Raw genomic sequence first — 17,952 nt, forward strand, 5'->3', positions numbered from 1 at the left:
GTGAATTACATGAATGTTAAGTAAATCTGGCTTCTCCGTTTACTCTGCTTGTCAGAGCTAGCTAGGAAAGCAGCAAATGGCAATCATGTGGTCCTGGGAATATATGCCAGTTGCCAAGCACCTGAATTCTGATCATGTGACTGTGGGGAATACTGAGACAGTCATAAGTTCAAGTACCAATTATAAGTCCCTTTTTTCAAAATCTTTGTAATTTCAAACGATCACTGAACAAATGGTTGAAAGTCAAGGACTACCTGTATTATTGCTTATTCTCAAAAAGAATAGTGTAATGGGTATGAATCTATGTATGCATACAGAAGTTAATTCTTTTTCTGTTATATTCAGGATACATAGAAGTACAGAACCTGTCTTCATTGTTTGTGCAGCTAAAAACTAAATTTGGTTTAAAAATCCAGTTTGCTAAAGATGGAAAAAGAGTGTATATTCAACTCAGAGCTGAGTGGAAGAGCAGAACTATGGGTCTCTGTGGAACTTATAATGGAAACCTGAGAGACGATTTTCTGTGAGTTTGGATTTACAAGTGAATAATTCTGGTCATTTGCACTGGTTAAAATATAAAATGCATGCTGCACCTTGTTACAAAAAAAAGCAAAACCCATTTTTTAAAATTCAAAGGAGCCTTATTTTGACAGATGCTTTCATATTTCATTTATAAAAATAACCTGACTGTAGATATAAAGTAAAGAAAAAAAAATAAACATATCTAAATTACAAAAGGCAATAAAAATGTTATCAGATAGAACAGATTAAAGCCATTTTAAAGGAGAGCAAAAATAACAGCCTCAGACAAAAGCCAGCAGCACAATTCAACAAATATTTAATGGATCAAAGGAAACTGCAGTTGGCATGGAAACTTATAAGTTTAAACACAAACTACAAATAAGCAGGGAAGGAATTAGATGTTCTCTTTTTCACTAGCACTCTGAAGTTACTCTGAAGTCGTCGTGAATTATCATTGTTATGGACAGAGGGATTTTTTAGGAGTTGTGTTTAACAGGGTCTTCCATACCGTACCATATATGTGATTATATTATTGAAGTTTTAAAGGGCAGAGGACGTTTATGTAGCCTTCTAAATACAAAGTGTTCTTGAAGATGGTGATGAAGATTCTTTGTCATCCAGGCAGACTTTTTTTTTTTTAATTTGATTTATATGCCGCCCTTCTCCGGAGACTCAGTGTGGCTTACAATGTGCTATGCAATAGCCTTCATCCTTTTGTATATTTTATACAAAGTCAGCTTATTGCCCCCACAACTGGGTCCTCAATTTACCTACCTTAGAAAGGATGGAAGGCTGAATCAACCTTGAGCCTGGCGAGATTCGAACCTGCAGTAATTGCAGGCAGCTGGTCTTAATAACAGGGTGCTTTAGACCACTGTACTACCAAGGCAACTTTTCTGTTTTGGTTTGAAACATTTTCCTGCTTATCCAAGTAGCTACTTGGATAAGCAGCAAAACATTTCAGACTGAAAAAGAAAAGAAGTCCAGTTGCCATGGCTCAACTTCCAGGAAAGTCTGCCTGGATGACAAAGAATCTTTGCCAGTGTTCTCTCAGATGGATACATAAAATTGTACTAAAGGGCTATAGAATTAGTCTCATAATAAGCTATCATTATTGCTACTATGGAGCCATTGATTTAAATGGGAAAGAAGGCAAATGTGGCTTGTCTTTCTGAAATCTAGATAGGGCAGAGGAGTTTCTTTCCCTTACAGACACGTGGCCATGTAGGTTGGGTTTTGCATCAACTCAGGAGAGGGAGATGAGGTGACATGTGAAATTCAGGAGATATGTTAGCATCAAAGAATATTATCCCCCAGATAACTAGTTGTAAGGGAATGGTGCTCTTGATTGTCCTTCCTGTTGCTAGGCCATTATGAGAAGATTTCTAAGATCTGGAAGACAAAAAGTGGAACAACTTGTCTGCAGAAGTTGTGAATGCTTCAACACTGAAAATTTTTAAGAAGATGTTGGATAATCATTTGTCTGAAGTGGTGTAGGGTTTCCTGCCTGGGCAAGAGGACTAGAAGACCTCCAAGGTCCCTTCCAACTCTGTTAATCTATATATTTTAAATCATAGATTTACCTGATGCTCTGGGCACAGAACTGAAATAGTATCCATCCATCCATCCATCCATCCATTCATCTATTATTTAACTATCATCTCTATAAGACACACAGACACACACACACTGACTCAATACATGGAGTCCTAAGAAGATGGCATTTTTATAATTGCTATGCTAATATACAATAGTTGAAAATATAGACTGAGAAATTGGCAAGGTCAATATATGTATATATGTACATATGTAGCACAGTGCAACTGGAAATGTTCAGCTGAAGTTCTGGACAGCATGGTCCCCTCTTGGTACTAATATGAAGTCAAATCAATCAATCAATCTATACAACCATCATGTTAGCACAGAACTTTTCTATATGGGCATATCTCAGAAGATAACAGAATATTCTAGTATTAAGCATATTTTTCTGGATAGCTTGATTCTTTTGTTTAATCATTCTCATTTTTTCCCTTAGTTCCCCATCAGGAATGATTGAAGGAACCCCACAACTTCATGCTAATGCATGGAAGATTTCATCAGCATGTCACATGCCTGTCAACATTCCTGTAGTTGATCCTTGCAACGTTAATCAACAAAATGGTACACTTTTCATTTATTTGGAGATTTTTAATCTAAATTTTATCATACTTGCATTACTAGATTACAACTCTTGTTTGGTGTCTGAGTTGTTCCCTACTTTCTGATGTTTTAAAACATCAAACTATTCTTTTAATCTTTGTTTAATATTTTTAGTAAAGGCAACACTGTCTATTTGTTTACTCATTACTTTAAATAGCCATTGAAGATGTTTTACTATGGTTTAGTCCCATTTAGGTCAGTGGAATGGGACTATGTTGATATATTGAGATATATTACATTTTGATCAGTATCTAGTTTTACAGTAGTATCTATTATTACATATTTTTTGTTTTACTATTTACTTTTGGATTTCTAACTAATAAACATGGTAATATCAATTTTTCATAGTTGCATATGCATCCCAGTGTGATCTCATCAATCAAGAACTCTTTGCTCCATGTCACATATACATCAGTCCAGATTTATATTATCAGCTATGTCGCTTTGATGCTTGTAAATGTGGGAGAAGTTGCTTGTGCAATGCATTTGCCCACTATGCTTATATTTGCAGCAAACATGGGATTACTATAGATTTCAGATCTCATGTTTCATACTGTGGTAAGTAAAACAGAAAAGAGAATAGCAACCAGATATGATCTGATCTGAATTCCTTTATTTCTTGATCAAGTCTATAATATGAAGCTAGTATTATGTTGGAACTAAGTAGATATTCAAAATGTACGAGGCTATCTGTGTATAGTAAAAAGTAGCTAATTTAAGATAGCTTTAACCCAACTTACTGTACCTCTACAGAAGAAAAAATTCTGACACTTTTAGCTTCCTATTACCTAATGAATACATAAAACAATAGAAAACAATAGAATAACATCTACATGTCTATCCCCATGCAAAATGTACATTGGTGTTGGTGTACTGAGAATGGGAGTGAGTGTGCATGTGTTTCAAATTAGGTGATTTAAAATGCCGCATTGGCTGATGATTTATATTTCTAATTTGAAATTAGGATTTTCTCGGAGACCCCATGGGAGAAAAGCTGCCTAGCATGGATTTGTGATTAAATGCTTCCCCTCTGCCACCATGCTGCTAAATGTTGCTTTGAGTACCTGTGTTTGTCTGCCACCTATTATATGTAACCAATTTGTCAAGTGAAGTGCCTGGAGAACATTCTGTTCTAACTTAGAGTAGGCTTAATTGAGAAAGAGAGAGAGAAGATTTTGTGCTATATTTTGTATAGAATTTCTGATATTCCTGCAATTTGATGTATCTCCATAGCATTAGTATGCAGAAGTGGAATGCTGTATCACCCATGTTCCTCCTTCTGTGAGCACTCCTGTTCTTCCCTTTCTCTTGTGGATGCTTGTGATAATGACTGCGCTGAAGGCTGTAACTGCCCTGAAGGAAAATACTTTGAAGAATCTATTAATTTTTGCGTGCCAATGTAAGCTATAGCAAATTTACTTAAATGCATTTTTAAACTAGCACAAAGCCATGCTATTGTGACTCTGTGTTTATGAGGAAGAAACAATGAGGTTTAGCATCATGTCTCTGCTTAATTGCCACATTTGGAAAAAGGGTCGGGGTTAGGATTAAAAATGCAAAAGAATGCAACCAACATGATCAGGCGCCTCAAACATTTTCTCTATCAGAAAAGGTTAGAACATTTGAGACTTCCATAGTTTAGAGAAAAGACAACTGAGGAAAAACAGCAATGGTGGCACAATAATTAGAATGCAGTATTGCAGACTAATTCTGCTGACTGCCAGCTGACTGCCTGCTCAAGGTTGCCTCAGTTGTCCATCCTTCTGAGGTCAATAAAATGAGGAGCCAGATTGTTGGGGTCAATATGCTGACTCTGTAAACCGCTTAGAGAGGGCTGTAAAGCACTGTGAAGCCAGTATATAAGTCTAAGTCCTATTGCTAGTGCTAGTGCTATGGTCAGGCAAATGTTTCTCTCCAACTCACAAAGCAGAATCAAGTCATCCAATAACGCTGATAACTAAATTTAGGAACAAAAGGATGCAGTTTTTCATTCAGCATATAATTAACCTGTGTGATTCATTATCACCAAATCATGATGGTAGACAATAATTTGGATAGCTTTAGAGAAAATTGAATAAATTCTTGGAGGACAGAACTGTTGAGATCTATTTGTCTTGAAGTATTAAGTATTACCCCCAGATTTTTTTTTGGGGGGGGGGTCATCTATCTCAAAGGTATCTGGTTGGTCAACTGTAAGAAACTGGACTAAGATGGCTGTTTTTGGGTTCTTAAAATACACTCCTATTAGAATTTGTCTCAGCAGGTGGCAGCACCTATCTAACCTTAGTTGATCTCAGAACCTAAGCCAGAGCTTCCCAAACATGAGTAAATTATTCAAAATTGAGTAAAAATGAGGTTTTGGGGGATAACACCACACAAACCCACTATCCAATCACAACAGTGAGATTTAAACTGACTTAAAGTTTTTTTACCTACATTACATGAAGAGAATTTTCTGATAAGCAGTTTTGGATAATGAAGAGAAAAAAGTGGGAAGCACACCTTAAACGAGAAAGCTGGCTGGGTGACTTTGGGCCAGTGATTCTCTCTCAACCAACCCACTTTACAAGATTGTTTTTTTTGGGAGGGAATAAGAGGATGAAGGAGTATTAAGTGTATTCGTTGTCTTGAGTTATTCATAAAGTAAGAAAGGCAAGATAATAACAAACAAATAAAATATATTGTTTAAAAATTAGGCCTAGCTGTCGATGTTATTATAAAGGCAGAAGTTTTCAGCCTGGAGAAATTTTGCCCACACCATCGGGATCATGGTAAGTTTTGATACGAAGAATTTCATTTTGACTGAATTTGTAGATTGACTTTTTCTACATTTAATTTTTGAGTTAGATATAGGCCTGTTTTAATTTTATATAAATTTAGCATGTTTTCCTAAATAATTTCCTGCTTTTTCTTACTTAGTATGATAGTAAAACTGTGAACTATTATGGAAGAATAAAAACTGACGTATTTTGCCATCTGGATGCATCTTTCTTAACCATTTAACCACTTCTGTATGATTACTATCCAATATGCCAAGTAAACTTATTTTACTATTGTGCCAAGTACAGGAAAAACTGTTTGTTTATGTTTCCATGGAAATGTAAACTTATTTTTATATATCAAACCACTTAACCTTTTATTATACTTTACAAATGAATTCACTTAGGAATATGATTTATAAGACGCCCTTCTAGATTTTGCAACTTAAAGCAAGAGTTGGTTGTGATAAAATTTACCCATTGTGCTTTAAAAGTCATCCATATATATATGTAATTAAATTTATCAATACTCCTTAGGGTGCAAATGGTGGGACATCCATTAAAAATAAAAATATGAGCTAGACTCCATAAAGGGCATGTATACTTTATGAGCTATAATATTGGCCTTGGCTTTTGTCATCATAATCAGCTGTTTTGAGCTATTATGGTTGGGGATTTTACTGCCAATTTAGTCTATGTGCTCTTAAATCTACCATCAGAGTAGATCCCAATTCAGATGTAAGATTTTAATATAACTGAGAAATACAGTAGGTAGCCATCGATTTATCTTCAGAATACAATACATTTGTCCTGACAGATAAACAAAGTATATGGAAAAATCTAGCCCTTCTTCAGAGTGGTTATGGGTCCAATTCACTTGGTAGTTTTTGTGTTTTTTCTTTAAATGTTTAAGTCCAATGGATAATTGAATTACATGCATCATTACTAGGTATGTAAAGCTAAGGAATTAAATAACATAGATGTAGGGGAAAGAATGCTAGAACCTGGAGGTGGAGTTAAAAGAGAGATTAACCTAGAATCCCTATGTAGCCATAAGCAGACAAAGTCCATCCCTCTTGAATTCTATGGATCCTTATTTACAGTAGCTCCAAGGAGGCGCTAACTGTTAGTTGACAGGATTTCTGTGCATAGGCTGTTTAGCAATAAATCCATTTAATTGGACCTTCATGTATGGATCTGTCTTTCTTGCCTGACAATAATAGAACTTTGGAAGCCTTTAATTAAATTAGTATGAAATTTCTTTTTTATACTTTGCAAGCAGACCTGTATGCTTTAGAAAACTGGAAAACTCTGATGGAACTTTGGGGGAAGTTGAGGCAATATCCTCATGAGTGACTGCCAATTCCAGCAGTTGTGTTAATAATATAAATATTAGCATAATAATCTGATGTAATAAGAAGTTTAAATAATGACATCAGGAAAATGCTTTCCTTATTAAACTTTTTTTAAAAATTTTCTTTGACTAGCCAATGTCTAAATGGAACAATGAAATGCAATGAAGCACCAGCTGTCCCAGCAGGTAACTTTCTTGACTCGTTTAGAATAACAATTACCAAGTATGTCTTTCTTTTTTCTTACTTGCAGAAATTATGTTCAATGTCAAAAGAAGGGATTAAAATTTGTACCCATATATCTAACTGTGCTTACCAAATCTTTTTCTGCATAGCTCTTGTGTAAGCCTTTATTTTCAGCCTTATCTATCTATCTGCCCTTAAATATCTTTAAACTTTCTATCTTTATCTTTCTATCTTTATCTTTCTATCTTTATCTTTCTATCTTTATCTTTCTATCTGCCATTAAACAGAAAAAAAACATTAAAGGTAAAGGTAAAGGTTCCCCTCGCACATATGTGCTAGTCGTTCCCGACTCTAGGGGGTGGTGTTCATCTCTGTTTCAAAGCTGAAAAGCCAGCGCTGTCTGAAGATCTCTGTGGTCATGTGGCTGGCATGACTAAATGCCAAAGGCGCATGGAACGCTGTTACCTTCCCACCAAAGGTGGTCCCTATTTTTCTACTTGCATTTTTTACGTGATTTTGAACTGCTAGGTTGGCAGAAGCTGGGACAAGTAACAGGAGCTAACCCCATTACACGGCACTAGGGATTCGAACTGCTGAACTGCTGACCTTTCAATCGACAAGCTCAGCTTTTTAGCCACTGAGCCACCACATCCCACAGAAGAAACATTAGCCACCTACAATTTAAGAAAAGGGCTGTAGCTCTGGCTGACCCTTATCTAGTTTTAGTTTTAGAAGCTAAAAAAATGTCAGGCCTGATTAGTACTTGGGTAGGAGCCTTTAGAGAAATCCAAGGCTACAGGCTAGCTAGGAAATTGGGGCAGAAAAAATCATAGATAAGTCACAAATGTGTCCATAAAGAATTGCACTCAATTTGAAGAATGCTTAATCTTTTAAAAATTACTATTATATATGATGTTAGAAGGATATTCAGTTAGGGCATATTACTGAAAATGTACAGTGTTAGACAGCAAACCTAAGCACTAAGTTTAAATAATGGGAAATATAAATGTAAATTTATTATATATCATTTGCATTTCATATCCATAGTGCACTCATGTCCTGATGGAAAGATCTACTATGACTGCCAATCTCATATATCTGGCTTGCCATCAGCTGGAATAAACTGTGAACTAACATGTACAAATATTGCTATGAACTTTACCTGTACACCTTCTCCACCATGTTTGAATGGTTGCATCTGTCCCCCTGGGTAAGTGATACCAAAAGTCACTGTGGTATACAGCAAATGTATTCAAAGATCAGATGAATATATGTTTCTCTGACTATTGTATTATTTTTAATTATTCCCAACTACTCTGAACGCACAGAGATTTTACAGTAGTACTATAGGCTTTCTTTTAGGCAAGAAATTTAATAGATAAGCCTACAGCTTATCAAATGGATAAACCCATTTTCAATAAAAAGTTGTTTGTGGTCCGCCAGCAGCCTGTGGAGCTGTCAGCAGAGTAGGACAGTGAGAAGGCTGGGGAGGAATATAGGCCAGTCCTGGAGTCTGGGAAAGGCCCGGACGAGGGCTTGCGTCGGAGGCAGAGATGGGGCCAGGGCCATCTGGGAATGATGCACAGACTCCGGAGCCTCCAGAGTCAGACAGCAGAGGAACAGGAGGAGCCTGTTCCTAGTGCACACATGCGCAGAGCTGCCAGAAGGCAAGAGCAGCTAAAGCAAAATGGACTACTCAGGAGTAACGCCAGGAGATGATTGGCCCCTCCCATAAGGCTTAAAAGAGAAACAAAGGCACTTGGGCCTTTTGCAGAAAAGCAGCGTTGTTAACTCTGTTTCCAGTAGGCATCTCTTGTTTGTTTCTGAACTTCGTGGGGCTTTGCCAAATAAGGCCTTGGGACTCAGCTGGGAATGAACGTAATTCTCAGCTGTTACAATAAAATAGGTTTATTTGGGACTAATTGTGTCTTGTAATGACTCAGTAAGCCTAGATCACAACAAAAGTACTCTTTCTGAGAGTTCTAGGGGAAGCCTGAAGAAACCAAAGCTGCAGCCTGATTGAAGATCTGTTTGTCCATTTCACCATAAAGCTATGTGTAAAGATTCCAAGTTCAACTTTCTTGTTTTTCTGTTTCAAAATATATTTACCATGTGACCCAATAGTGATTTCTATAGAACTCAAAAGCTATCTCTGCTCTACTTTTTGACCATTGAGTCAACTAGAACAGAATTTATATCTGCAATTTCTATATAAAAAAGATTACAAATATACAGTATATGGATAGTTATTTTTTTTTCAAATTTATGCTTTTACTATTTTAAAGGATGGCTGAACATAAAGGAAAATGTTATGTGCCTGATAGTTGTCCATGCATGTGGAAGGATTGGGAGTATATGTCAGGTGAAGTGATAGCTACCCCTTGTTATACATGGTAAGTGTGATTATTATACTTTAATTAACTTCAGTACTACATAGTCTGTGACATGGCCATGTATGTGTTCTTTGATTGTGTAATGATTTAAAATAATTTAACAATGACTGATGACCCTAATTAGGGTTATACATTGATGGGTTACCTTGGCAACTCAGAAAATTACTCCAGAAAAAATTGGTAAAAAACTCAATCAATCAATCAATGAGTGAAACAATCAATCAGCGGGCATATCCAAGTAGTAAATGCACAAGAATCTTACTTCACCTTCAAAACTTTTTTTTTGAATTTAAAAAAAATTCTTATACATATATTGTAAATATACATTCTCTTATCCATAGTTGATCATACATATACATATTTTTTCTAAAGAAAGCATAAAGCAGTGGTTCTCAACCTTCCTAATGCCGCGACCCATTAATACAGTTCCTCATTTTGTGGTGACCCCCAACCAGGAGTGGGTTCTAAATTTTTTTACTATCGGTTCTGTGGGCGTGGCTTATTTTGTGGGTGTGGCTTGGAGGTCATGTGACTGGGTAGGCGTGATTAGCTGGTCATGTGACTGGGTGGCCATGGCTATGTGTATAGGGACTACTCAGAGGGCTGAAAAAAGTCATTTCTGATAGATCTCACACTTTTGACTGGGCCTCACACTTATGACCATCCTCACATTTATGCCCGTGCAGCATTCTTAACAACCATGTCATTCATTTCACAACTGCTTCTTTTCACCATGGTGATAAGATAGGGCAAAAAACGTAAAATGTGAGGACAGTCATAAATTCAAGGACTGGTCAAAAGTGCGAGGACCAGTCAAAAATAATTTTTTCAGCCCTCTGAGTAGTCCATGTGCACAAAAGGACTACCCAGAGGGCTGAAAAAAGTGATTTCTGACAGGTCCTCGCACTTTTGACCAGTCTTCGCACTTATGACCATCCTTACATTTATGCCCATTGTGGCATTCTTAACAACCGTGTCAATCATTTCACCACTATTTCTCTTCACCATGGTGACAAGATAGGGCACAAAACGTGAAATGTGAGGATAGTCGTAAGTTCAAGGACTGGTCAAAAGTGCGAGGACCGGTCAAAAATAACTTTTTCAGCCCTCTGAGTAGTCCATATGCACATAGGGACTATCCAGAGGGCTGAAAAAAGTAATTTCTGACAGGTCCTCGCACTTTTGACCGGTCATCATTTATGCCATCATTTATCTTCTAGTCCAGAGATCTCCAACCTTGGCAATTTTAAGCCTGGCAGACTTCAACTCCCAGAATTCCCCAGCCAGCTCTGCTGGCTAGAGAATTCTGGGAGTTGAAGTCCACAAGTCTTAAAGCTGCCAAGTTTGAAGACCTCTGAGCTAGGGCTTTGGGGCCAGCCTTTTGGGGAGGGGTCCCATTCGGAGAGACCCCCTGCCTCTCAGGAAGCATCAGGCCCAGGCAAAGAAAGTTGCCAAGGTTGGAGATCTCTAGACTAGAAACCTCCAAAGGTCCCTTCCAACTCTGTAATTCTGGTATTGACAAGCAAGCACAGTTAAGCTACTTAAATCCTCCAGAGCAGGGGTCCCCAACTTTTGGACCTCAGGGACCACCAAGTTCATAATTTTAAATTTCGCAGACCACTAATACGAATCCAGTGCGCCACTTGCTGAAGCACCTGGACTCCCAGTGACGGGATAGGGTCCTTCAGGCACTCTCCCCCCCTTTCTCTCTCTCTCCCCCCTCTCTCATTCTCTCTTTCTCTCCCCCCTCTTTCTCTCTCTCTCTCTCCCCCACTCTCTCTCTCTTTCATTGTCTCTCTCCCCCTTCTCTCTCTCCTCCACTCTCTCTCTCATTCTCTCTTTCTCTCCCCCTTCACTCTCTCCCCCCCACTCTTTTTCTCTTTCTCTCTCCCCCATTTCTCTCATTCTCTTTCTCTCTCCCCCCTTCTCTCTCTCCCCCACTCTTTCTCTCGCTCTCTCCCCCTCTTTCTCTCATTCTCTTTCTCTCTTCCCCCCCTTTCTCTTTCCCTCTCTCTCCCCCACTCTCCCCCACTTTCTCTCTTTCATTCTCTTGCAGGTGGCCGATCTGGTGTCTGCAATGGAGAGCAAAATCCAGCTTCTTCTCTCTGCTGTAAGTGCAGCATCAGGATTCACCTTGGTATATTTGCGGCGCAAGGCAGCCCTCGTTTCCGGCCGACTCGGAGTGGTAAATAGCGTCTGGTTCGGGGAGCAGCTGGATTTTGCTCTCCATTGCTCTCTCGGCCCCCTGCAAGCTCTCATCTCTCGAGAAGCCCAACCAAAGTCTCCCGCACCACTTCAGGGAGCGCTCCTCGAGAGACGAGAACTTGCAGGGGGCTGAGAGAGCAATGGAGAGCAAAATCCGGCTGATCCCCGAACCAGATGCTGTATACCGCTCTGAGTCCCAAGCAGCAGGAGAGGAGGGCTGCCTTGTGCTGCAAATATGCCAAGGTGGAATCCTGATGCCAAACTTACAGCGGAGAGAAGAAGCCGGATTTTGCTCTCCATTGCAGACACCAGATCGTATTGCACCACCTGCAAAAATGCAAAAATTTCCAAATGTAGCCCTGCCCTCTAACAGCCCTCCTGATGTTCAACTGTTGTCTCTCAAGGAGGATACTTGGCCATCTTCATGCTTGAAAGGATTCTACAGTGTAACAGCAGATGTCTCCCATCTTGGCAGCTTTAAGACTTGTGGACTTCAACTCCCAGAATTCTCCACAATTCCCCAGAATGGGTTAGGCGGGAGTTGAAGTCCACAGGTTGTAAAAGAGCCACAATTGGATAGGCTGACGCCGCGTGGGTGGGAGGCGGGACAAGGCAAGGGGCGGATGAGCCAGCAATTTAACAAATGGTTCGGTGTGCTGCGAGGCCAATAAATTGCAAAAAACACCGAACCCTTTGTTAAATTACTGGCTCACTCACCCCTCGCCCCACCCCCACTATTTATTGACAAGGGGCGGGGCGAGCCAGCAATTTAACAAACAATTCGGCCAAACCACCTAGAACCGGCAGAATCCCACCACTGGTTTGTTTCCCTCTAGCCATCAGCTGGGACTCCGGAGGCAGCAATAGATTGGGAGTGGGCGGGGTAAGCGAACGGCGAACGGCGATCCAACAGAGGCAGAGGGTGAGGGTGAGTGAAGGCGTGGGGGGGGCAAGAGAGGGCTTTGGCGACCCCTGTGAAATGGCCGTTCGACCCCCAAAGGGGTCGCGACCCCCAGGTTGAGAACCGCTGACATAAAGATAAGGCACTTTGATTACATTTGGGGTTGCTCTTCTACCCTTTCTTTTCCCTCATTTTACAACAACAAAACAAAAAAAAAGTTAATAGTAATTTTTTTTTAAATAAAACATTTAAAATATATACTGCTCAAAAAAATAAAGGGAACACAAGCAGAAGACATCTGAGATCTGAATGAATGAAATAGCCTTATTAAATACTTTGTTCTTTACCTACAGTAGTTTATACACTGCTCAAACAACTAAAGGGAACACAAAACTACTGTATGTAACGAACAAAGTATTTAATAAGGCTAATTCATTCATTCAGATCTCAGATGTCTTCTGCTTGTGTTCCCTTCATTTTTTTGAGCAGTGTAGATTAATGGATGAAGAAGAAAGTCGGATTTTTTTAAAGTCCATCATATAACATGATGAGTCTTAATCAATCTATCTAGGAATATCTTAATAATTATTACAATGCAGAAATATAAATTGTGGAGTTCCAAATGTTTGTCTTAGTATTAAAGTTTTTTTTAACTTCATAAATAACCACATTGCTAGAAACATCAAAATTAAATTAAAATATTAATGTATATGAGGACTGCCAAAAGGATCTCACCAAACTGCATCATGAACATGCAAATGGCAGATATTCAGTACAAGAACATATCAAATGTTGCATCTCAGGCTGAAAAATATTTAATTAATGATGGAGTTTACATTGGAAATTACTGGCAAGAGGAGATCTAGGGACTGTGATGGATGCTTTAAGGAAACCTTGATGCAGCAAGAAATTGCTTTGTGGCATATTTATTTAATTCATTGTCTTCTGTTTATTCTAACACTAATAGCATGAACTGTGTGTGTATATGTGTGTATTTCTACTATAGCACCCACCTTATGGAGTATTCACCCTCCGAAGACTAGAATGGCCCCAATTTTGCTGATCTTTTAGGGCTTTAAAGGTTAACACATCTTAAATTGGCTCATATAAGCAACTGGTAACCAGTGCTGTATAAAACATTTTAATCCAAATGCATCTGAACCAATGAAGCTACCATTTACTCAATTACCTTAGCCAGAAATGGAATATGTGAGATTATCATATAATTAAAAGGATTTTATGAGTTAAAGGAAAGCTTTTTCAATTAAAAAAAATCTCTTATAACTGTCTCTTTTAAGCACACAAAGATGCAGTGAATGAGGTGTTGATTACCTTGAATTTGAGCTAGCAAAGAAGGGTAAGAGTCTTCAGTCAGCCTATTCACATCCTCAGGATCTACAAGTCTATTGGAGATAATTAGAAATTAGATATAAAATATTATATTAATATAGAATTCACACATGTATAGGATATAAATGGAGTCATGGTGCCACGGTGGTTAGAATGCAGTATTGCAGTCTAACTCTGCCCACAGCCAGGACTGCAATCCTGACTGGCTCAAGGTTGACTCAGCCTTCCATCCTTTCCAGCTTGGTAAAATGAGGACCCAGACTGCTCAGAGAGAGCTGTAAAGCACTTTGGAGTGGTGTATAAGTCTAAGTGCTAGTGCTAAGTGTTATAAATATATTTGGACTCTTGCTATTTTATGTTTCATGAGAAAAGAGTGTATATATATTTTTAATAAGAAAATCTTGATTCTTCCCCTCACCCCACAGTATTTGCCGACGTGGGATATTTAATTGCACATACTATCCTTGTCCTGCTGTATGTACAGTCTATGGAGATCGGCATTATTATACTTTTGATGGACTAGAATATGACTACCTGAGTGACTGTCAAATTTATTTGATAAAGGTAAGAAGACTTTTGTTTTGCCCTTTTGCATGTAGAGTAATAAATTCTGCATACAGTGCTTTCAACACCTATGTGGATGGAGTTTACCCTGTTTACTTCAAATTACAAAATAGTATCAGCGCAAGCCTTTCAATGCATACATTTTAGGTTCTTCTCTTTTTCCTGCTTTATGTATTTAATATGATCATTTCTTCCTGTCAATAAAATAACATTTTCAGTTGCCATATCACAGATTTCTAATGAAACCAGATCAACCAACAGCAACCAGGATGCTGTTCCTTATTTTTTTTTATGAAAACTTGATACTCATAAAGTACCAAGCATCAATTTTAAGCCAGAACTTGCTTTACTTTCTATGTTTCTTAGTAGTTGTCAGACTTTTACAGCTACCTGGATTGGAATGATTAATTCTTCAAACAAGTTTTGATGAGGAAGATAAATTAGCAGAAAGGTGATAATACAAAAATTCTAGCGAGTACTCTACTTCCAAATGCCTACTTGTTTATAGGCAAAATAAGCCAGCAAAATTTTGTACATTTTGTGCTTGTGCTTTTTCTGCCTCTTTCATGAAGGCAAGGTGTTGATTGTTTGGAAGTTGCTACTAGAGCACTTATCATAGTGAGCACTAACAATCAATTTTCACAACAGCAGATCTTAATCTGATACATAAAATTAATTTATTTTATCAATAGAAGCATAAAAGAAATATAAGAATATATCTGTTTATTTTGTTTATATATGCATGGTCAAAGCTGAATATTTTTGCATTCTATTTTTATTTTTTCCAGTTTTTATTTATTTATTCTTGTATACAGATATACTGTATATCTCAATTGTTCCTGGTAATAACCAAACATAAAATATCCACAGCAAATCACTTTAAATTTAATTGATCAAATTAAATTAAATTAAATTAAATTAAATTAAATTAAATTAAAAATAATAATAAAGCTATACACCATCATAATAACAGGCACCATTTAGTTTTTGTTTAACTAAACGATCTTTATCAGGTTTTATCACTGAAACTTTAGTATGCACAGACAATTGAAAATTAAACCAGTTTTAACTGGTTAGCCAACATTTATTTATTTATTTGTTTCCATTTCTATACCACCCTTCTCCAAATAGGACTCAGGGCGGTGAACAGCCAAAGTAAAAAACAGAACATACAAAATTTAAAAAACAGTTTAAAATAATTTAAAGAAAACACATTGCTACATAGCTTTCACATTTCTCTTTTAGGTGTGCAAAATTTCTAACTAAAGAGAACTCCAAAAGTGTCACCTTTTCCATGGCATAAAATAGGCTCTCCAAGCAGTCAGAATTATCTGTAGGAAGAAGGAGAGAGAACAAATGATAAAATATTCATCACAATGTTGTGACATTGCCTAAATGATAATTGCCTCAAATGTTGGCACACAAGCATAAAGGGTTTACATTATAACATTGTGTCACCCATTTTGTCACAATTTGTCACATTTGCCAAATGCCTATTCAGTTCGCAGAGTCTAAACATATGGAAAGCAGCAACTCCACCAGCAAAGTTAATGATGTGTAGTGGAGGCATGCAATATATATCTATTTGTCTTTCTGAAGTATGACTAGCAATGCTTAGAAAGCAAATTCATTATTTCCCAGTTATATGATTTGCATGTAAGCAACCTCCTTGGGGCATCGGGGGTTCTAAAGTTCAGGGAAGAAGTTGGCATTCATAAAAAAAAATGATAAGTGCCCCATTGCCTACAACTCTTTTATCTAATGAGCAAGATGACACAAGCGATGAAAATACTGTCTGTGTGGAATGATGCTATTAGAATTAGCTTTTTTATTTTTTAGACAGGGGAAGTTCTCACCTCTCTAAAAGCCTTTGCAAATGTTGCATTTTTGAAAAAAAAGAAAGAACTATCAGCTATTACAAATAAATAACTAATTTGTTCTTAGTATTTGGACCATATGCAACTGTTGAAGGATTTCTTGGCTTTATAAAAAGTTCATAGACTGTAGTCTAAGCCAGGTATTCTCAGACTATAACAAACTGAATTTTCATGGGATAGATTTGGCAAAGCAAATTCCAGGCAAAGAGTGGTAGCAGGATCATCTATTCTATATGAATCATATATGGCCAAGTAAAGAAACAATACTGGAAAAAAAAACTTCAGGCTTACATCATTGCATTCTTTCACCATCAGCTGTCTAGAGAGTTAATCTATGTTTATTAATCATTTAGATATAATCAGTTTTCAACAATATGGTTGTCACATTCACCTGACACTTAAGATAACTAAACTATTTCTGCAGAGTGAACAAACATGCAATAAAGAGGGTGTGGACTCATAATGCAGTGTTTGAGATATATAGCCACCAAATATTATCACTGAACTAATTGCTTTCACAATAGAATTTTCTTAACTCTAGTCTCCATCTTTGTTTATGTATTTCTTTGCTTTGAAATTGATGTCTGTGTGTTTACTTGGCGGTATTTGTTTTGGCCATGAGCCTTTTGGATCTGAAGCATTTTACTTCACCTGTTCCCTTTTGAGTGATTGTTATATCCTACTGTAGAAAAGAGGCGTATCACTTTAATAAAGTTTAATAAGTTCCATCTGCTTGTTTTAAGAAAGATCTAGGGGAGGTGAATTGGAAATCTTAATATACTACTTTTAAATATAGGTTGCACAACAGCTAATTATACTTTGCAATTGCTTAAGTTGATTTTAATTAAAATAGTTTAATATACTCTGATTATGGGCTGCCTAATCTTTTACAGTACTATCAGATAATCCTGATACAAGATTGTTTATTGCGTGACACAAAATATCAAAACTTACTGGATTGGTAGCTGAGTCAGTATTGGCTATGGATATATATGGAATGATATATTATACCTGATGTAGCCCTCTGATTTAGAGATAAAACAAAAACAGAGAAGTCCATGAAAAACTTCTCTCTATAAGGCCCTATAAAAGGCACTTACCTCTGAATATTTGTCATGTGATTGTTTCACCCTGATTATTGCCAGGGTTGCCCTTGTCTACAAGCATATAAAATTGTATCATCTATCTGTTTAATCAGTCAGGCATACAACATATGATTCCCATGGACACCTCTTTTGTAATTTTAATTATTTTGAAGTATTTTAAGACAGTTGGAAACCAGTAGGCAGCAATTTCTAGCTCTATAGTTATTTTCAAGAATTATTCTAGGCCCTTTATAGGCCTGTAAATATTCTTTAAACATATCAATTTGATTCTAAGTTGTTGCAATGCAATGCTCAGTTAGAAGTTATGTTCACTGACCAGAGAAAAAGGGTAAGTACCAACAATAATGTGGTATTGTGTGTTGCATTCATCCCCAGTTCCAAAAATGAGCCTTGGTAGTACAGTGGTCTAAAGCACCCTGTTATTAAGACCAGCTGCCTGCAATTACTGCAGGTTCGAATCTCGCCAGGCTCAAGGTTGACTCAGCCTTCCATCCTTTCTAAGGAAGGTAAATTGAGGACCCAGTTGTGGGGGCAATAA

General features: G+C 37.4%; 1 protein-coding gene across 1 annotated transcript in view; it reads left to right on the top strand.

The window, feature by feature from the left end:
* Positions 1-17,952, top strand: part of OTOGL (otogelin like) — a 90,733-nt gene that overhangs the window by 24,588 nt on the left and 48,193 nt on the right. The window contains 9 exon segments of the mRNA XM_070947882.1: positions 346-523; positions 2,558-2,682; positions 3,070-3,279; positions 3,955-4,120; positions 5,418-5,492; positions 6,968-7,020; positions 8,066-8,228; positions 9,304-9,411; positions 14,293-14,431. Of these exon segments, the coding sequence (XP_070803983.1) occupies positions 346-523; positions 2,558-2,682; positions 3,070-3,279; positions 3,955-4,120; positions 5,418-5,492; positions 6,968-7,020; positions 8,066-8,228; positions 9,304-9,411; positions 14,293-14,431 (1,217 nt within the window).

The sequence above is a fragment of the Pituophis catenifer genome, unplaced genomic scaffold, assembly GCF_029215685.1.
Source record: "Pituophis catenifer annectens isolate HBS135680 unplaced genomic scaffold, rPitCat1.0.hap2 SCAF_7, whole genome shotgun sequence".
In the NCBI taxonomy this organism is placed as follows: Eukaryota; Metazoa; Chordata; class Lepidosauria; order Squamata; family Colubridae; genus Pituophis; species Pituophis catenifer.